At 38.3% G+C, this 21,802-nt stretch overlaps 1 protein-coding gene across 2 annotated transcripts in view; it reads left to right on the top strand.

The window, feature by feature from the left end:
* Nucleotides 1-21,802, top strand: part of adgrd1 (adhesion G protein-coupled receptor D1) — a 63,032-nt gene that overhangs the window by 9,529 nt on the left and 31,701 nt on the right. For both annotated transcript variants that reach the window (XM_015370125.1, XM_015370124.1), the window contains 8 exons: nucleotides 930-1,187; nucleotides 2,362-2,429; nucleotides 7,150-7,299; nucleotides 7,423-7,473; nucleotides 9,875-9,998; nucleotides 10,138-10,245; nucleotides 11,346-11,421; nucleotides 15,461-15,602. In XM_015370125.1, the coding sequence (XP_015225611.1) occupies nucleotides 930-1,187; nucleotides 2,362-2,429; nucleotides 7,150-7,299; nucleotides 7,423-7,473; nucleotides 9,875-9,998; nucleotides 10,138-10,245; nucleotides 11,346-11,421; nucleotides 15,461-15,602 (977 nt within the window). The remainder of the gene's footprint in view (nucleotides 1-929; nucleotides 1,188-2,361; nucleotides 2,430-7,149; nucleotides 7,300-7,422; nucleotides 7,474-9,874; nucleotides 9,999-10,137; nucleotides 10,246-11,345; nucleotides 11,422-15,460; nucleotides 15,603-21,802) is intronic.

The raw sequence follows: 21,802 nt of genomic DNA, 5'->3' as shown, positions 1-21,802 counted from the left end.
CTCTTGGTTGAATGTACTCACAGAGGTATGAGGGGAGCAGATGCAGAATAGCCTTATAAATCATCATATACCAGTGAGTGAGTCTACGAGTCTCTAATGCTGGCTAGCCCACACATATGTAAAGTTCACAGTGGGGAATGATTTGTGTAAGATTATATTAAATCATATACATAGGCTGTGTTTGATTTGTTCATGATGGGGATCACAGCTAAGTAGAATTAAAAAAATAAATGGGATTGTTATACCAAAGTACAGTAAAGGATCCAATTCTGTGTGTCTTGACCTGATTTGGACCTAACAAAGAAAGCGTCAACATGCATTTTCTCTCATTTTTGAGAACAGAACCATATATGAACTAAAACGAAATGCCAAAAAATTACTTTAACTATTCTTTTTTTATATATATTTGTCAATGAACGTTTTATTTCATTTATAAAAATATAAAACAAACTTATTTAATTATGAAAATAGTTTTCACATATTCCATCTGTAAACAATATTTTTTGCTCTGTTAAGAGTTTCAATGTTTTTGCCGTGTAAGCAATCTGACTTTAATTATATACTAAACTTTATTGTCATTTTGTACACAAAGTGTATACAAAATGAAATTTCATTCGGTACAGCTCTCAAGACATTTCCATTTCTTAAAGTGCAGCAGTGATAAAATAAAACGTAAACATGGTGATCCAATGTAAACATAAGACTGAGCGATGATTTACAGTTGTTCCAACATTCAGTGCTTTTTTTCCCCGGTTTATTAACCATTCAGCATGGTAGTGGGAAAGAAGCCGTTTTGGAAATACAGATTTTACATCATGATATAAAAACTTTTTTCAATCTTTTATCTAGGAGTGTTTTCATTAAACGGTCTTATATAAAAGTCTTGCAATAAATGAACAATTTGTCACGTCCCATTTTTTCTCCTTTAGGCCCATATTGGACCAATGTTCTGTTCACCTGGACAAAGACGGACGGTCTAAAAGTTTACATCAATGGGACTTTCTTGAACGCCGACCCATCCGGCAGTGCCTCAGAGAACCCTGGTGACATCAGCTCTGATGTTATCCTCAAAACTGAATACAACAGGGCGCACCGTCGTTATGCAACTTGGGCTTTCGATGAATTTATCATCTGGAGTAGGGCCCTTACACCCCGCCAGATCCAACTCTATTACGCTGCAGCTGTAGGTAGGACAAGATGCTCTCTTGGAAAAGTATTTCCTGTCATGCTACTGCGGGTCACGTTTATTAAAATGTTTCCTCCCTTCTCACCCAGAGGAAACGGGGGTTAAAATGAAGCTTCCTTCCTTCACAATACCAATTCTCATCCATGACATTTAGACAAAACAACAATAACACAAACCTTGCACACACATACACACACCCACACTCCTCCGATCCTACACAAGTCAAGTCCGCAGCTAAAATACTTCTGCCTTTTAAGTATATATCCAAGTGTAGAGGCACGTTGAGTTGAAGAAGGCGGATCGTTTTAATTTAATGTGACAAGTAACAACATGCAAGGAGCAAACCTCCACACTCTTGAATGTTTCTGTTCTGTTTACCTCCTCTGGTCAGTGGACGACCATAAATGGAGATGAGAGAGATTTTAAAAATAACCTCTTTCTGTGGAGTGTGAATCTAAATTAAGAAAAAAAATCTACCCCTGTCTTAGAATTTCTCTTTGCAATATGATATGTACGGTAAGCTGATTCGTAACCATCTGTGTTTGAATCCTGCTGATTCCTAAGGGTGATTGGTTGCTGTATATGTAGAGTGTTACAGCTGGCTGCGATGTGTGAAGCATTTAAAATATGCCCAGAGCTATTCTTTTCTTCCCTGAAAATATTTCCAGAAGCCATATAATTCACAGGTCATTTCTGGACACCAAGAGCCTGACTGTTATTTCTAACAATATCTATTTTTAGTTCTCAAGGACTCTAGGATTATATTAAATCTTACTTTAAATCAAAGAAGCTCAGATTTATACCCCTAACACACATCCAAACATGGCTATTTTATGGTAGCTTGTAAGAGTTGATTTCACTGATTGACATAGAAACTATGTAAACGTTGTAGTGGCAACATATGTGTTTGATCTTTCGAGTCTAATAAAGATGGAAGTCTCTGGGTCTGGCAATTGTTCTTTCATGACTGGTGATTGCAATCAGAACGTAGGCTCCATGCTGATGAAATCCAGGTACTGAGCAACAGCCAGATCTGGTTAGGTTCCCAAAGCACCAAATAACAAAAAAGGAAAGAAAACGTATACTGAAAAAAAATACATGACGATCAGATAAACAGAAAAACAGTCAGGTGGTTGCTGTGAGCTTCAAAAGAGCTTTTTTCTTTCTTTTTTTAGGTCAGGATATGGTTTCTACCACAACTCAAGGAAACGCTGCGGATGTCCCCACAACTGCAACAACAGATGTAAGTGTCTCCAAAGTTTTCCTTTGCGTGATTTTGTTCCTTTTTCAGTTTATACCTACAGTAAACTAAAAGAATGTTACCTTTGATTTAAATAGAGGAAATTTCTTTGTTAGTGATCATTTATAGTTTCTCACAGTTAATAGCATTGCTGTTTTCCATACATTATAGAATTGTCTTTTCAGAATCAGAATCAGAATCAGAAATACTTTAATAATGCCAGAGGGAAATTACTTTTGTTACACGCTCCAGTTATTTTTATATATACACACATCCAACTACACAATATAATAAAGATAAAAAAATAAGAATAAAAAGAGATAAAATAAATACACATATGCCAACAGGACAGCTCATTTACCAGCATTTGACCCTCTTTTAACCATCTGTCTAAATCAGATTCCTCTGGCCCTTCCTGTTATCCCCAGGTTTTATACATCTTTTTAAAAAATGACAAAATGTAGATTTATTTAGTCAGGCTTCAGGTTTCTATATAATATTTCCTGGAAAATAATACTTTTAAATAAATCCCATGACAGACAAATGGTTATATTTACTGTTAAAATCCAACAATATTTCATTCAAAACATCCTGATATTTCAACAAAAATTACAAAACATCCTGATGTTTTGTAAAAACATTTTTTTAACTAAATATGAAAGGACCATGAATGTCCACAGGTTCACCACTTCCCAGTTGCTATGTAGATCTTTAGTGAGTGCAAAGATTTTGCTGCAGAGCACACTGGCAGAGCAATAGATGTTTTTTTTCCTCCTTTAACATTCTGCTCACTGCGCACTGCAAGATAAATGCAGGCCCAGCCTAGTGGCTAAAGGGCATCTGTGTTGAATTATACTTTAAACCCATGGAAACAGAACATTATTGGATAACTCATTAGCACAAAATGTCAGGAAATTGGTGTTTGGTTGATTATTTTGTTGTTGTAACAAAGCTTTTTCCGCATGAATCCTATTCTTTTAAAACAAGTTTATTTAGCTTTAAATGGTAGCACATTTGTATAGTTGGTTTATTTGTTGGGTGAGAAGCAGAGCTGTGAATGGGGATCACGCCAATGAAAAACTTTTAAAATCCTCTCTATCAAAGCCATACAGCTTATTCTACTGTTGGATTGTTTGGTGCTGTTTAAAAAACAGGCAATATAAGAGTGTATTTATTTAACAAGCAGTGGCAGAACAGTAGCCTGGCGCCTCTTCCCACCATTTGGTCACACACTGCTGTGGGATGGCGTCCCGTCATCTACTAGCCTTTCTAGCATGTCAGCCAATATGCATGTGTTGGTCGCTCTAGCTGAAACTGCATATTCGACCTAATTAGTGTTCAGTGGGGCAGAGGTCAGGACTGTAGGTCAGACGATTCACTCCTCACTCTTTTCATATCTCTGATAAACCCTGCTATCTGGGTGCCAGTGTTGAATCAAAAATTAGTTTAATGCATAGGAGTCGAAATATTAGATTTCAACAGGTTCCAGTCTCTCTTAAATTTCTCCCTGCCAAGTAACTTTGGCTTGCAATGTCTTTATATTTTATTTTATTATCTATATTGGTTTCATTGTATTTAGATAATTGTTGTGACCAATTGAGAAAAAACAGAATAACTTTTTTGACTAAATGTAATTAAAAAACAATTTATCAAATTTTTAAAACTGTGCTCTTTCCAGTTTGTAGATTCTGGTTATAATCCCGGTTTAGTCCAATGACACTCGAAACGAGCAAAAAAGTGAATCCTGATCATTCTAAGATTATTGAAAATGACCCAACACTGTTTCATTATGTCCATTTTTGTAACTAGGAATCAACCTGTGCAAGTTTTTTTTAGGAAGATTCAGATTATTTTGACATCAATCTAACCAATCCCCAATATCATGTGCTTATTTTTTTTGGACCTGCTTGTTAAGGCCAATATTGCTCGTCTTTCCCCATTTACATAAAAAAAAAAAAAGATAAATGTTACACAAGTCTCATTTTAAACAAAAAAAAAAAAATCAAATCCAGCCAAACATTAAGATTAAAGTAACAAATAGAGAAGTAATGCATGCTCTTCAGATGATGTTAAGGCATGGCTCCCGAATGTGCTAAGAAATTGAACGCTTTCACGTTTTGGTCAGTGCAGATCATAAGATGTTCTTGATGTCTCTCTGGTTCCTAGTTATAACCGAACCACATTAACTTCTACTGTAACTAGTGGTGGACTTCCGCGGAAGCAGATCCACCCCACTGACACCGGTGAACATCCAGGGAACGGACATGGAGATAGTGGACTATTAAAAGTACCTAGGTCTTCATCTGAATAACAAACTGGATTCAACACTGAGACTCTGTGTGAGAAAGGTCAGAGCAGACTCTTCCTGATGAGGAGACGGAGGTCTTTTGGAGTGCAGGGGGCGCTCCTAGACACTTTCTATGACTCCATTGTGGCATCAGCCATCTTCTATGGAGCTGTCACTTGGAGCAGTGGCTAATCTGTAGCCGAGAGAAAGCAGCTGGATAAGCTGATCAAGAAGGCCAGCTCTGTGATTGGATTCCCTCAGGGCTCAGTGCAGGAGGTGGGAAACAAAACAATCCTAACTAAATTAACATCTCTGTTGGATATTGTTTCCCACTTCATGCATGAAGCTGTTGCAGAACTGAAGAGCTCCTTCAGTGACAGACTGCTGCACCTTAAATGCACCAGGGGGCGTTATCATAGATCCTTCCAGCCACTGTAAGACTCTACAACCTTCAATAAGTTGTTGCATTCATGCAGATTCTGCAGAGTTTCTACCTTAGTCAGTTAAATAACACGGTGCTGTAATTTTGCACATTTCTGATGTTGCTGCTATTTTCAAATTGTCATAAACGGGAAAGATGGACCCAGTATTCAAGGCAAGACAGTCAGTAGGAAAGTTAAAAACATCAAAACAAAAACAGACAGAACAGAAACGAAGCAAGCTACTGTGGATCTGCGACTCGTGGCGGCTGCAGGAGGGGGGCGGGGCACCGCCCAATCACTGACACACTCTGTTGGAAAGAAACACAGGTACGTGACGATGATCATCTGACAGAAGATGATAACCTCAGTGAGTCACTTACCTGGTTTCACAATTCAGTCCATCTCCCTAGAAGGGGGTACGATCCAGCCGATGGGCTGACAACCAGAAGCGATGTGCGTCACCCAGAGTATCCCTGATGCTGCAGCTCCAGATAAGTTGCAGGAAGCCGATCCAGGTCAGAGGAAGACAGAGCAGGCAGGAACAGTTCAGGAATCCAGGAAACCTCCGCTCTATCTGAGGTTTCCACCCAAACAGCAACAGCAGGATCAGACTTCCAGGAATCCACAGAGCTTTCAGGCAGGTTCAGAGTCCCGTGCATCGAGCATTCAGCTCATACAGAAACACACCTGGAAGGCAAAATCCAGAAGGAGTCTAACAGAGGTTCAGGCGAGCAGACCAGACACAGCCAGTGGGTGAGAGGGAACGGAATCAGGAAATCAGAATCACTCGAGAAACGCTGAAACACTCTTACCACTGGTTAGGGATTAAACTAGCCTGAAGACATGGGCTCAAAGATAAACTCCTGACTTGAACATGAACCTTGGAAATTAACCTAAAACTGACAGAAAGGACACTAACAGAAATCAAACAGGGAACAAAATGAAAGCAAACAATGATCTGGCATCAATAGCTGGGCTGAACTGAATACAAGGCAGAAACTACAGATGGATGAGATCAGATATGATTAAGAACTGAGCAGAACCAGGCAGGTGAGTGAAATGAGCAATTAAGGCCAGCTATCAGAGCAGATCATGACACAAATATCCATTACTGTAAAAATGTTCTTAGCTGTATATTGGTTATTTATTCTCCAGATGCAAAGTTTTATTTTGTTAAAAACACTTTACAGTATTTTATTGTTTATCTTTTAACTCTTTACTAGTATATTATTCTTATACACTTTTCTAAGGTCCACATTTGTGTGACCATTTCTTTCTATACTTTTTCTGCTGCTGTAAACACCAATAAAGGGGTTTTCTATTGTATTGTATTCTATTCTATTATAGAAGATCCCTTTTAATCTTTGGTTTTCGAACTGGGCACCAAAATGTTCTCAAGGCGGGTGCTAACTGACGCATAGTTTAATTGAAACATATTGTAGTCGTTTTGTTCTTTTTGATCCACTTTGACATGTCCAAACCTGCAGAAGTACAAAATGCTGATTGAGCAGAACTATCCTTGGCTCCAAAGCACATTCTGAAATCATGATTATGCTTAACATTCAACATTTGTCGAAGGGAAATGTTGTACTTCCCATACGGTAAAGGTATGGGAAAATTATTCCAAGTGTTTTGACCACAATAAACACCAAATCATCACAGAAGAGTGAGAATAGGTATTTTGCTGCAATATGCACAAACAGTGTATTACTCATCCAGGCATTGTTTTCTTTTTGTCAACAGTTGAGAAGAAAGATATTGAGAACAGATGTGAAGAGAGGCATTTATCAAAGCTATGGGAGAGGAAAAAAATATTCAGAAACAAGAAGACAGTAGAAAAAGTTGCTCTACGTTGCATGAAAATAGATTCTTCTAACCCACAGAATGAGCAAAACCAAATTATATTTCCATAGGGTTCTCCTTGAATTCAGTCCCTAAACCTCTACTGTATGATGTAGCTCTATGTTCATTCATAAACTTCCTCCACATCCATTTTCTTGCTCTGTCTCTGCAGAGAGCATTTGAAGTGAGTCCTCCTGTCAGCAGCAGTCATCAGGAGTTGGTCCAAAGCTCCCAGGGTCCTAGCACTTTGCCTGTGCTGGACTTCCTCAGCACACTGCCCAACAGGACAATTCCTCACAACGCTGCCAACAACCTCACACAGGTCTTGGAGCGCGTTGCAAAACAAATATAATTACACTTTCAAACTGAGATCACACCCAGACACAATGACCACCCATGTGCAGATGATGCAGCAGTTCCATGATGTCCTTTTTCTTCCATCCAGGCTTTTCTCAACAGTGTGGAAGAAGTCCTGTCCTCTCCAGGTCTACCAGAGGTAAATGACGCCACTCTGTTGTTGTTTAATGTCCAAACATGACAAAATAAAGCAGAACCAATGTGATGGTTACTTAGAGCCAAAACAATGAAGCGGTCATTGACTCTGACTTTTAAAACTGTATATATTTGGCAAGAGAGGCGCTTTAAATGGTGACAGTAAAAGTCAGGACTTTAGTGTAGCTTAAAATCAAATCCAAATGTTTAGTAAGTCAGTCTACAGGACTGGCATACTTAAAGGTACATTGTCACATTACATTCCTATGCCAAAAAGAACCAAGGTCCACTTGGTTAAAATAAAATATGCCTATGTACTGCAAGTCTCTGCTTTGATACTGTTTTGATCTTCCTTTTTGAGCCTAAATAGAACCTCAGCACCAGGTGCAATGAGCTGACATGGTGCCATCTACTTGAAGTACTGCTGAAGTACTAGAAAGCCAGATGGCAGCCATTGATGCAGCTAGTAAATAAGTCTCAACCATGTTGTGATGTCTTACTGAAACCCAACAGCTTTGAGGATAAAGCTTAAAAGCATCGTTAACACCAGTAGCAATATTAGCATGTACTTCCGTCTACCTTGCAGCAATAAAACAATGCTTCCTGAACTTTCATGTACTCCAGTTATATCCTTCAAATTAAACCTCTTCTTTACTGAAAAAAAAATTCATGCACCTTTTGCATCTGCTTAAGCATATTTAGTTGATTTAACACAATTGTCTATGTTTGCAGGGAAGGACATGAAACTTTTGTGTTTAAGTAACTAAATATGCTTAAGTAGATGCAAAAGATGCATGAATGACCTTTCCTTTTTTTACAACTAAGATGGGAGTTTCGTGCTCGCTCACCTCTCTTGCTTCGGCTTGTTGACCAATTGTGTGTGTGCACAGTGACGTAATCCTAGTCACAAGATGTTGTCATGGTAAAAATACACAGAAAGGCAAAATTTACCATTAAATTAAGCAAAAACATAGAATGAAAGGCAAAAAATGTAAATATTCCACTAGCAGGGCGCTGTAATTTGTCTTAAAATTATTGTACAGTATGCAACCAGAGTGAGTCACTGGAATATAGCTTAAAAAAATGTCAAATAACCTAACTACATACCTTTAAAGTTGTCTATATGATATGAAACCTGGTTCCGCTTCTGTAGCAGACATAAAACACAAAGTTGAGAATAAATACAATGTGAAAGGGAAATATTTATGGTAATTTAAATACGTTATAAATGAAAATCTAACAAGGGTAGATCTGCTGTTTAGTCAACAACTTTAACTATGAAACAGAAAAAACCAATGCAACCAATCAGCTGTAGAAGTCCTTCAATTAGCAAATGGAGTATTTGTGTATGTAATTAAATCTCTTTAATAGCCTTTAGTTTAATGAATGATCAGTACATGTCGCAGAATTTGTTAGGCTACCCACCATAGGAGCAGGGAAACATAGAAATACGTTAATTGCCGAACAATGGGGTAATTGTGGCAGTAAAACATGGTGGTAAGAGTTTGGGAAAGAAGGGCAGAGTCACAGGGTAAGTGTTGGCCTAGTGTGTTAGAGCAGTGTGCTTTTCCTCTTAGAAGGTTGCAAGTACCTTCTAAGAGGAAAAGCACACTTTAAATCACATTGCCTTTGCTCTGGGTTGATAAGAAAAACCCTTTATCCCACACTGCTCCCCGGGCACCGCACAATGGCAGCCCACTGCTCCCCAAAGGGATTGGTTAAATGCAGATAGTTAATTTCTCCAATGTGAGATCAATAAAGGACATTTTTACAATCGTGTATCAGTTCCCCTCAACTTTATAAGTACTGTACGTAATATTTGGGGTGGATTACACGGAAGAGAATTAGGGCCAGTGGAAAAAAAAAAAAAGTTAACTAATTTTTAAATTTTATTTCAGTTTAGTATGGGAATTCTGACTTTAATCTCAGAATTCTGACTATAATCTCAGAATTCTGACTATAATCTCAGAATTCTGATTTTTTTTTTCTGAGTATTCTGACTTTTTTCTCAGAATTCTGACTTTAATCTCAGAATTCTGACTGAATTCTGACAATAAAAAAAGTCAGAATTCTGACATCCCATGTTAAACTGAAATAAAATTTAAAAATCAGTTAACTTTTTTTTTCCAGTGGCCCTAATCCTCTTCCGTAGGATTAGCATTTAAAATCCCCGTAAAATACAAAACTGCATCAATACTTTTGTAGGTTGCTGCCTTTGTGACACTAAAAAACAAAAAAAAATATTTTCCTGTAAAGCTGATTTGACTAAACTGGACTACAACATGTTTTAAACAGGCTTTTTATTTATGTATCTCTGTGGAAAATATAAATAATTCTTACAAACTAAAGCCAGGTGGTAAAAATGTGCAGCTTTGACCTCTTTTCTTGTATTTGTTGATCATCAGCAGTCCGGCCCGGTGGTCAGCAGTTTGATTGATACTGTGGATGTAGTGATGGGACACATGGTGACAAACCTGGAGTCCAGCTCTAGCTCTCCCTTTTCCATGGAGGGAACCTCTTTGGTTGCAGGTCTGAAAGATGTCAGCTCTCCATGTGTTACATGGACCGCTTTTTTGTTTTTGTTTTTATAAAACACACTGGCTTTTATTGTTTGCCTATAAGTTTATTTTTCAATTCTTTTCCCTTTCCAAAATCTGATCCCATTTAGATTACTCCCTGATGAAACTGTCCCAGAACTTCCATCTGCCACATTACCGCTTTCCCACACAGGGGAAAAATTACATCTCGGTACCCGGAGAGGCATTTACAATGCAGAGTAAGTGTAAAAGTTACAACATGTTCATGTTTAATGTCATGTTTTAGTTTTAGTTTTTTTTATGATGAACAGGGTGTCTTTTCCCATTTTATTTTTACCACTAAACATTAAATATAAGAGTTGTAAGAGTGCTAACAGCATGCAGTCTTAGATGCCCTTCATAGTGCCCTGTAGAAACCCACCTATGATTTTAATGTAGGTAGTTACCCTTTCATTTAAAACAGAAGGAATAAAAGACGTTGCTCTTTTTTTCCACCTCGGTTCGTCATTAAAAAAAATGAGTCCCTGCAGTGGACTGAGGGAGAGGAGTAATTAGAGCGGGCATTAAAACGTTGTTTGTTCGACTTTGCGTTCAGGTCAGATTCCCCTGGCTCCATCTGGCTCCTCCATGCAGCGTTCTGGCATACGAACACAAAAATAAACTGTTTAAATAATTCATTTACAAACTCGTATCGAAATGGAATCGATGTTATAGCATGACACACGAGAGCCAGGGCCAAATTAGGTCATAGGCCTGAGTACCTGGCAGTGTAAAACGCTCAAAGTGTGGCCTTTGTGTCCTAATAGAGCACAGAGATTGTGAAGCACTGAAGTGTTTAGAAGGTGTTTGTTTTTTTTTCATTCTTTTCTTTTGGAGAGCTGAACAAGCAAACCAAGACTTGCTCTGAGACCTCTTCCTGGAATAATATTTCTATGAACTTTTTAATGCACATTTGCTCGACATATGCAGGCCCTTGTTGTCCTTCTCAGCGGGTTTCAGCTGGAAGACCTTTAACCAGAAGAGCATGGTGATTAGGAACTTCCTCCAATTTCTTTCTTTTTTTTTTTTTTGTCCCGCTTTATTGAGGTGGAACCGGGCTGAGGGAAAGGTCAGCAAAGGGGAGGGGGACCGGACCTCCCGGTCTGCCACTGAAGTCGTGTGAACGTTTCATAAGCGTTCCTTGTAACCCTTTCACCTCTGTGAGACTATGTCCTGTTAGCTGGATGGTGCCAGAGTGCAGTTGCAATGCAGCGTTAATTAACTTCCCTTCTTTGTGAGCTTTTTAGCAGCCTTGTTGAACATTCCCCTCTACAGCTCACACTCTGCTTCTTTTCTCCAGCTCAAACCACCATTGTTGGCCTCTTCTACCACAACATGCATAAGTACTACAAAGAAATCAGCCCAGTCAAGACTAGGTAAGAGGAGGGGGGGGAGCTTTTGTGTTTCGACTTATGGGTATTGTTTACAAGTTCAAGCTATTTAAAAGAAAACCAAACCAAGCCCCTTTCTTTGTGCTAACTGTGTGGGAAATCATGTCCAACGGGTTTAAGCTTCCTGAACCTCATAGCAGCTGAAGCCTGGAGCCAAGGGCTTATCTGAGCTTTTTGTCTATCTCTCATCTCACCACTCAGCTTCCAGTGACTGATACACCCTGCTATTAACGTGCCGTATCTATTCCCCTACTGCCACCACCCTCTCAGTTATTGTCACATCACTGGATCGTCTTGAGACTTCTACTTTGCCGTGTTTATGTTTATCAAGTGTGGTATGACCTCAGTCAGGCTACATCAAACTAAACCAAAATCAAAGTGATGGTGTCTTGCTATTCATAGTGCTTGGAATGTTTATGGTTGTTTTCTTGTTTCACCAAAAAAAAACAATATAACAGTTTACCGCTTTTTAACTGTAAAGTGGAAGAAGAAAAAAAAATGGACTGAAGAATTGGCAAATACAAAAATGTGCTTATCCCGATACAAAAAAAAATGCAAAAATCAGCTCCTCGATGTTTGTATGCCGATCTCTAGTTATAACCCAACTGCATTACCTTGCATTATACTTTAACCACACACACACACACACATATATATATATATATATATATATATATATATATATATATATATATACACATATATATACACATATTTTTTTTTTTGGTCAGGTACAAATCAACACATAGAGGACATGAAATATATTGTAGCATGTTAATCTTTATGAACCAGAACAAGTTGGTTTTTACATGAACAAATCTTCCAAAGTACAAAATGTTGATCTTGAAAAAGGATTCTCAGCTCTCCAAGATTAATTCTGAAATTGCAATAAAGCTTAGTATTACAAATGTCTGGATATGAAAACGAAAAGGTATGAGAAAAAAAAATTACTTGACATGCTTTGACCATGATGAACACCACATTCGTCATAGAATGGAAAACAGCATCTGTGCTTCAATATAAACAAGCAGTTTATTAAATGTATGCATGCATCTATCTACAAATGCAGATACAAAGAAAAAACACATATATTGACCAAAAATATTGGCCAGCCAGTATGTCGGTACCAATATCGCTCTTCTGTTGAGGCCTAATAGGTTTAGTTTAATAATTAAAACAAAGCCAAACTAATAAGATAGTTGAGAAGTTGAAATACGAGTTAGTATAAGCATATGTTACTCTAGATGAGCTGCAGACAGTCTGATAAGGTGGAAGAATGTGCCTTTATGGAGGGTTGGTTAAAAGAAAACCATGGATGAAGGAAAGCCAAAAGAGATTATAAGAGATTAATATTAATCATTAGAGGTTTTAATTGCCCTGTTCAGATGGGACTACAGAGCCTAAACAATAGACAATAAACATATATAATAAAATAAGAGTAAAATGCTGTAGAGGGTTTGCTTTGTTTTTTTTTTTTAAACATATAGCTAGAGTTACAATTGGATGCCTGTATGGTTGTTTTTTTTTTTTCAAAATACCAAGTGACACAGTGAAAGTTTAGCCCCACATCCAATGAAAGTGTCGGGAAAAAATTGATTAATTCTTACAAAGCATCTCACACTCGCCACAAAGCATTGATTCAATGTGACTGAACATGACCTTTTCTAATGCTTTTTAAGAGTTATAGTTGTGAAAGCTTTGAAAATCATGTATTTGGTCTAAAACATTATAAAATTCATTGAATCTCTAGCTGTGTCCTCACAAAATATCCAAAGGGTGTGATTACTTTTTAACACCACAATAAAGCAGACCATTTTTTCGATCTGTGGATTTAAAAAAATCCATTGTATCTTCAGAGAGGAACTTGTATGGTCCTAATGTCACATATCAGATGATGCTGAAGAGCTACTAGTGGCTGTCAGTGCAATTCATTATAAAGACTAATGGCCAAACTCCCATCTCAGTGCTACTGTCCTGGTTCTCTAGTCTTGCGTGTGGCACTCATGTGCTAGTAGAGACCTTTCTAATACTATGGTGAATGTAAAATGGAATCCTGTGAAAACAGAGACAAAAAAACAACTGAATTAAATAAAAATGAACAAACAAACTGAAAGAAAACATTTTTGAATACAACAAACTTCTTATTATGATTTTCATTTATTCTTGAGAAGCAGTGCAACAAAAGATACTTCATTTTAATTTGTTTAATTGAACTTTCTTAATCTCAAACTGGAGAAATTAACTCTCTGCATTTAACCCATCCCTATGGGGAGCAGTGGGCTGCCATTGTGCGGTGCCCTGGGAGCGGTGTGGGGTTAAGGGTCTTGCTTAGAGACCCAGAGTGGGATCCCGTGGATGTGGGGCCTGAACTCAGGACATCTGGAACCCAAGTGCAATGCTGTAACCACTAGGTCACCACTTCCCAAAATCGTGAAATTTTTATTTATTTATTTGTTTCTGTCTTCTGATGAGAAACTATAATAAAACTACAGTACAGGCCGGGTCTTTAAAAGAAGGGAATTATATCCAAAAAAAATATAAGAATAGCAATCGTAGAATAATCACATTATATAAAGCTCGTGTTGACATAAATAAAGACTAAACTAATTGGGTCAAGTATAAATGGAAAAAAAGAGCAGAACAAAAATACTGATGATATAGAGTGAATATTGAATAATGAATATTTAACAGAATGAATATAATATATAGAAATTCCCCAGACAACCACCAACTGATGGACTTGGAGGGAGTCTGTCCAAAAGAATGTTATAAGATTATATCATTATGCCAAAAATAACACCAAGAAGCTAAAAAGGCAGCAGGAATGTTGGAGACGATGCAGAGGTGTTGATGTAGACTATTTTCTGGAAATGGACCAAAATACATGTTTGTCTATGGAACAATCTGTAATGTCTTATGTAATGTCTTAGTGTTAGGGTTAGTTTTATTTGTACACATGATCATTTGAACCTATCGTGACATTTGGAGCTCAAACTACAAGTAATATACAGAAAGGAGTAAATATTCTCACTGGAGGGCCTGCTTGTATGAGCTTTATGTTAAAAAGGAAATTGGTTTGGAAGGGGTTACCAAATACTTTTTACTCTTAAGGCAAGGCAAGGCAAGGCAAGGCAAATTTATTTGTATAGCACAATTCAGTACAAAGACAATGCAAAGTGCTTTACATGATTAAAATACAGGAAGATAAAACAGAATCAAAGTAAGTAGGAAAAAAATAAGAAATAAAAAAATAAATAAATAAATAAAAGAAAATAAAAAATGCAGAAACAACAAAAGAATCTTAAAAACAGTTGGAAGTTTTTGTTAGATTACATTTATTTATTTGATTATTTTTTTTTTAAGTAACTAAAAATATGATACAATAGTTTTACTCCTTATCTGAGCATACAAAGTCCTACTGAAATGTTATATTTATGTAAAGTTTTAGAGGGAATTAATTATGAATGTGATAAATATCTGGTTAAAATAAAATTAGACACTCAGTCAAAAAAAACAATAGACTTTTTCAGATTGGACAAAAAACTGAAAGAAACTGATGATTTAAATGAAAGCTCCTTGAACCTCCCGTTAAAAGTGAGTTTTTCCTCTCCACTGTCGCTACAAGCATGCTGAGTTTAAGGGATTGCCTTCGAGTCCATGAGTCGATGCTATCAACTGGTTTTCCTTAGATAGAAAACTTTGAATCAATTTGACTGGATGATCTGGTGAACTGTAAAGTGCCTTGAGATGACGTGTGTAGTGAATCGGCGCTATGGAAATAAACTGAATTGAAGGATGTGAAAGATTATATTCTTTGGAAAATGTGCTGAATGTTTACATAGGTTGTGTATTGAAAATAAGCATGTAAAACTAAAAAAATAATCACTTTTAGAAACTTTTTTAAAGTTGGAGAGTATATGATAGATTGCTTTCAGTTGCATTTCGGTAGTTTGTTGTTTTTCCTTTATTGTTAGTTTGCTTTTCTGCCTCTTTATCTTAATATTTCTCCTGTCTGGTATCTCAGGATTCCCGAGGCAGCAGACTACAAGGATCACAAGATACAGGTAGCAAGCTGCCTGATCTCTCTGAAAGTGGAGCCTTTACCAGCTTTGTTGGTGAACCATTCGGGAGCACCGCTCATCAAGATTGTCCTCACCCATGTTCTGGTAAGAACCACCCAGAGTGAAAATTCCTTTTTCTGCTTTTCCTAGGAATGACTAATGCTGGGAAATGTGTCGTTCTCACTGCCGGGTGCTGCTGTTGTTGGTGGCGAGACACGCGCCTCATCAGATGCTTCATGGCTTGTCTATCGCAAAAACCTTTGGATGCCCTCATATGAAATCTATCAACTCTATTTCTGGCACTCTCTTATGTAAGAAGATGAGTGTCCATAACTGATTGAAGCTTGTGCAGCTGGCCCTGCCCAGTCGAAAAAAGAGCAGCTCGGATGTTGTTGTTTCTCATCCTGCTTGAATTCTTTTCTCCCTCGCAGAGCATGTGGCATCCAGAAAGCAAACTGATTATAGATATTTCAATTGTAAGCTTGGAGCGCTTTAAAGCAACAATGGCTCTTTTATGAAAAACATATCTCCCCTCCTTGCTTTACAAAGGGGGCCGCAGCTCTCCAAGTCACTCAAAGACATAACTGAACTGTTCTTGAGAAAATGTGTGGGGTGTTTATTTTGCGTCATGGTGTAGGCCAGCCAAGCGTTGAAACCGATATAGGAGTTATCGAAGCCAGTTGGTGAAAGCCTGTAACCGGTTTAAAAGTCCTAAAAGAATTAGTCCGTTTCATTGAAGTACATTACCGATACCCTAATAACCCCCCTCCTTACTCATAAAAGCAGGAAAGAAGCTCATGCTGTGTCATAAAATTGTACGAACGTTGCTTTGTTTGCCTTTTTTCGTCCCTTGGTGAAATAAATATTGATGCTGTAATTTTTTGGCCTGGTTCCTGTGCCAGTGATTCCTATTTGTTTTAACTAGCACCAATACTCACCCGTTCAGCTGTCTTCTCAGGCATTTCCATTTTAGTTGGACTACCTTCATAGTGAAAATAAATCTGCTTTGTGGAATTTTGCCTCACTGTACTCGATCATGAAATTGGCTTCATATGGGCCTCGTATGGACACATTCTGATTGAAAAACTCACTGCCAGCTCATTTCAATGTAACCATACCTCAGACCATCATTTAAGTTTAGGCGTTCTATTAGAATGTATCATGCAACCCTTGTGGCCAGGACCATGGCCAAAGATTGGCTCTTTTTCTGTAACTGGTTCGCTGTTCAAAGCTGTGGTCAGATTAAGTCAAGGAGAGACTATTTTTGGAGTTTTTATATTTTTTGGCTGTCAGTGGATACCTATCACCTTCCTGGCTTGGAAGCTGGGGGAATCTTATACAGAGCTTTGTGTACACTATGGGACAATAATACAAATCCCCTTTCCAGGAGAGTTGGAGTTTTGATAAAATCCAGCCAAAGTTCAAGTATATAAATGATTAAATTTGCTCTTTTGTACTTGTTTTTAACAATAACAAGTGCATGCATACAGAGACTGTGGAGCGTGCAGCTTTTCCACATACATGCATCAGAACTCTGGACTGAAAACTTTGGAAAACATACAACCAACTGTCTTCAATATTTTGAAGCTATTCATTAGAATTGCAGGGGATATCTAGCCTAGCCTGCTTATAAAAGGAGGTGCCTCCAAAGAAACTGGCTCTCTGAACAACAGTAACACTTAATTGTGTAGAAAAACTGAGAAAATGACCAGAAACTACTGTTGAACTTGATTAATTGTCTGCCATGAAATCACACTCTATCTATATCTATATCTATCTATCTATATTAATATTCTTCTGATATGATCCAAATTTTACTTTCGTTTTTCTGCTGTGGTATGTTATCCCAGAAAGAGTTCAGAACCCAGTTTCTGCAGCTCTTAACTATTACTCAAATTTGAGTCTTTGGGCTCTGAGGCAGCCCTCTATTTTTGCATGTGAACTTTTATATTTAATGTTAGCATTTTGTGTGTTAGGGGCATCATTTGTAACCTGACTCCGCCAGATGGATTTGCTCCGCATATCCATCTGGAAACCTTCCGTTGAAGTAATTTTGGGAAGAGGCGAAAATACTGGTTAGCTGATTGGCCTATGTTGGTGATAGACGGGCCAAATGAACCAATCAGATCAACGAAGCATATGACGTACTAACAGAGCGACGACGAAGAGGAGCCAATTGATAGATCAAACTCTTGCCGAAACCAGTCGGGAGAAGAGCAAAAACATCTTTTCCTCTGAGAAAAGCCTCCAGAGCAGTGTTTTGCTCTTCTTTCAGTGAAGAAATACTCTGTAATTCCGATAAAACTTGCTCGATATCCACGCTAACGCTAGTTTCATCGGCTGAAGCCGCCATGTTCTTTAGACTGAACTGTCGCGCTTCTCTTTGCGTCACACCTCAACCCGCCTCAAAGCCAACGCTGATTGGACGTTTGTTTGGTGAACGGCTCCAAATTTTCTTCAACGGAGAGTCTCCAGACTGATTAGCGAGTGAAATCTTGAAAGCTCGCAAGATCAGGATGGTCTCACGAGGCTACATCATTTGGAGATGACAGGAGTCTTAGGGGTACATAAAGGGAATACTGATAGAACAGTCCCCTGGGGTGCTACAGATAAATTTCAAAAAAATGAAAACAATCCACTGTTTGTTGTTTGAAGATGTTTCTCTTCCCATCCAGGAAGCTTTTCAATTGAAAATGTCAGGAATAGTGTTAAGTTCTAGGTTTTATGCAGTAGCCCAACAAAAACTTGTTTGTGTTTTAAAAACATGAAAATTGGAACAGAGGAAGGGGTCCACCCATTTGGAATGGGGGTCGTTTGGCTTCTTTCGTTAGACTGCAATACCCTATACCCTTCTAAGGCCCCGTCCACACGAAGTCAAAACGAACACGAAACGCTGATATTTTCCAAAACGTTTGTCATAAAGACGGAGACGTAAAATAAATGTGAGCGTCCACACGAATGCATGAAAACGCTGCAAAATGTATGCCAGGCCTGTAAGTGGCGCAGTGGTGCCAAAGCAAAAATAAGCGACGAAATGTTGGGCATGCGCACTAATATTTATACATGGTTGCCCTGCGGGTCCATTTTCGTGGTTAAGTCAAATTCAGGTGCTGAACTATGTGGTCGATATTGCTCCGTTCTTCCTGGAGATATTCCAGAAGAAGAAGATTCTGTTGTAAGCCCGACAGCAGGGTGAGTAGCATTAGCAGCAACGGCGCCATTGTTGTTGTGATACTGGTCGCGCATGCGTGTTTAGAGGCGACGCTATGACGCATGCGTGTAAAAAAAAAAATGCGGTTAGAGCGTAAAGATGGAAACGCGAAAACGGCGTTTCGAAATCTTCTCACTCTGAAGGCTGAATAAAAAAAAGATCGTTTACAGACCCCCGAAACGCCGGCTTCGTGTGGATGAGAGGCTGGTTTGGTGAAAAATTTGTGCGTTTAGGCCAGGGTTCGTCTTCGTGTGGACGGGGCCTAAGTGTCTGAAAGGGGGGGTCGTTAAAGGGGGTGGGGCTGCAATGATAATGGGAAGGGGTTAACTCAATTGCTTGATTGTAGGTTTTTGAAAGCTGGAACCCCTCTTTTTAAGGTTGTTTTCTCTTTCTTAACATAGATGGCTTCCTTCACATCCCTCTCAAACCACCTATTTTCTTTATCCAAAATGTGAACATTCTAGTCCTCAAAAAATGTCCTTTGTCCATAAGGTGTAGATGTACTGCAGAGTCTTGTCCAGAGGAGGTCGGTCTTTTGTGTTGGGCCATGCGTCTGTGGAGAGGTTGTTTGGTTTCTCCAATATAAAGATCAGAGAATTCCTCAGTGGACTGAACTGCATACACCACTCCGCTTATATTTTGTTTGGGGGGTTTGTCCTTAGGATGCATTTGGAAACCAAGTCCAGTGGATTGTTTTTATTTTTTGGAATGACAATGACCTGGATGACTGAGAACCTTCACCAGCATACGGATAAATAATATTTATTTCATTAGAGTGGAATTTATTCTTTAAACCTTTTTCTGTTTGGCATCATCAAAACAGAACTGATACCAGTCAAAGACAACTAATCAATTCAAAATGTAGTTTTTTAATGATACCAAGCTGGAATAAAAAGGTTATTAGGATTCTTTCTTTCAAGATTCAAGCATTTTGAGCATAAAGGCCTGTTTTAGATCAAGCCACAGCATCCCAATCAGATTTCAGTCTGCTGCATGACTTTAAAACATTCATTTGTTTGTTTTTAAGCCAATTTGTGGTATATCTTTGATTTGGATCATTGTCTTGCTGCGTAAACCAAGTGTGAGCCTTAGATCGAAAACTGATGGTTTGGTTTCTTCTTTAAGATTTTTTGAAAGAGAGTAAAAACATTGGCTCATTTATAATAGTTACAAATCTTGGTGGCAAAACAGCAAATCAGCATCACACCACCACCGCCATGTTTTATTAATTCTGTAATGCTTCCCTTTTTTCTACATTGCTTCACAGAAAATGTTTACATATTTTTTAGTTAAGCTCCTAAATAAATTCATCACACTTTCATATTTTGTGGATAATAACTCTCAGTTAGGTTCACTAGAGTCTGAAATCCTCAGCAGTGGCTTTATAACCCATTCCATACTGACGGTGTCAGGATCAGAATAAGAGGATCCAGTTTTCGAGACTGAGAGAGAGTTAGGTTTCACAAAATATTCACAAAACTGTAGAGAACGGCGTCGTTGTATAAACAGGAACCTCTGCAGGGAGAGAACACAGTTTATGAGGCTACCTGGTGGAGGATGATAATGAACGTGTGAGACACTACCCTGGTCTTAAAGTTAAGTCAGTGCCCAGAGGATGTGGTTTTGTTCCAGCAAGTCGGCTGCTAACAAGACGCAGCGTGAGCTGCCCAGAGAATCCCAGACGCTGAAGTCCCAGAGGTCTGAAAATAGGAAGGAGATCAGAACTGAGCAGAGGAAGGAAGGCAGGATAATCCAAAGGGTGAAACCAAAGCCGATGTCAAGGATGTGCTAAGGATTCAGAGTCAGGAGATCAGAGATCTGAAGAGGTACCGAAGGGAAATTAAGAACGGTATCAAGAATCACTTCCAGGTTTGGTACACAGGCAGCATGCAGCAAGAACCCGAGGACCAATCCGAGGAATCCTGCTAGGGAATCATGGGTAATCAGGTCAGTCATCAGCACCCAGATCATGACAGACAGAAAGATGTTAATGATTCTGTTTTTCGTCTGCTCTAAAATGTTAAGCATGTTTGCATGAGTCCCCTTTTGAATTGTTTTGGTCTATTTCGTGTCGTCAGACAGGTGCTGATTCAACAGGTTAGGTATTAATCAGGCCCGTTCAGGATTAAAGCTGCTAATGATGAAAGCTGTATGTTTTCACAACACAGTAAACAATAGTGACTAAATACTACCATTGAATATGTGACAAGGACAAAGATTGATCTCTTAACTTGGTGCAAAAAAAGACATCCTACATCTAAGAGTGTGAACTCATCTGTGAAGGTGAACAGTGGATGCATTTTCTCTGGTTGTATCAGGTATTTTGGTTTTCTAGTAAACACAGGGATGAAGTTGCAAAAACTGTCAGCAGAGATTATATTCCACTACATCAATATCCAAACGCCTGCAAAGGTTTTGCTCAGAGATATGTTGGAATTTAAAAGAGGGAGTTTCTGTCATCAAGATGATAACTTCTCCTGTTAGTCTGGATGTTTTTTCATTTGGGCATCACCATATTTCAACTGAAGTTATAAAAACATAACTTCAGAGATGGATGTGCTGCAGTCCACATCTATTCGCCCAAAAAAAAGTATTCTGACTATGAAGCAGCAAATTAAGTTAAGAAAGAAATTTGAAGCATAAAATTTTTGAGGACAATGATTCTGTGTTCAAATCAGGACCAATTAGATTCCTTCTTTGTTTAACTAAAGAGTGTATTTAGGAGTAAGAGGAGCGTAAGACGACAACAAATATGTATCTTTCAAAACTTTAAGTGTGTTTCAGCCATTTAATTAAACAGAGCAACCATTCATCTTAACAGGCTATTAACAATGAATTAAAATTAAAATTGTGATTTTCTTATTTAGAGTATATATTGTGGGGCAACTGCCTGGAAGGCAGTTGCCCCACAACTCTGGAATGGCCTCCCAGAGTCCCTTAGGGTCCCACAGAGTGTGGAGGCGTTCAAGAAAGGCCTCAAGACATTTTTATTTAAAAAAGCCTATGAACATTAGTTAGTATTTTATCTGTGTGGTTTTATGGTTATTTTACTGTTTTGTTTTTGAACTTGTTTGCTTGTTTTTAATTTTGTGTG

The sequence above is a fragment of the Cyprinodon variegatus genome, unplaced genomic scaffold (genome assembly GCF_000732505.1).
Source record: "Cyprinodon variegatus isolate N-32 unplaced genomic scaffold, C_variegatus-1.0 Scaffold41, whole genome shotgun sequence".
Lineage (NCBI taxonomy): Eukaryota > Metazoa > Chordata > Actinopteri > Cyprinodontiformes > Cyprinodontidae > Cyprinodon > Cyprinodon variegatus.
Note: the sequence above shows the minus strand (reverse complement) of the source record. Positions and strands in the feature narration are given on the sequence as shown.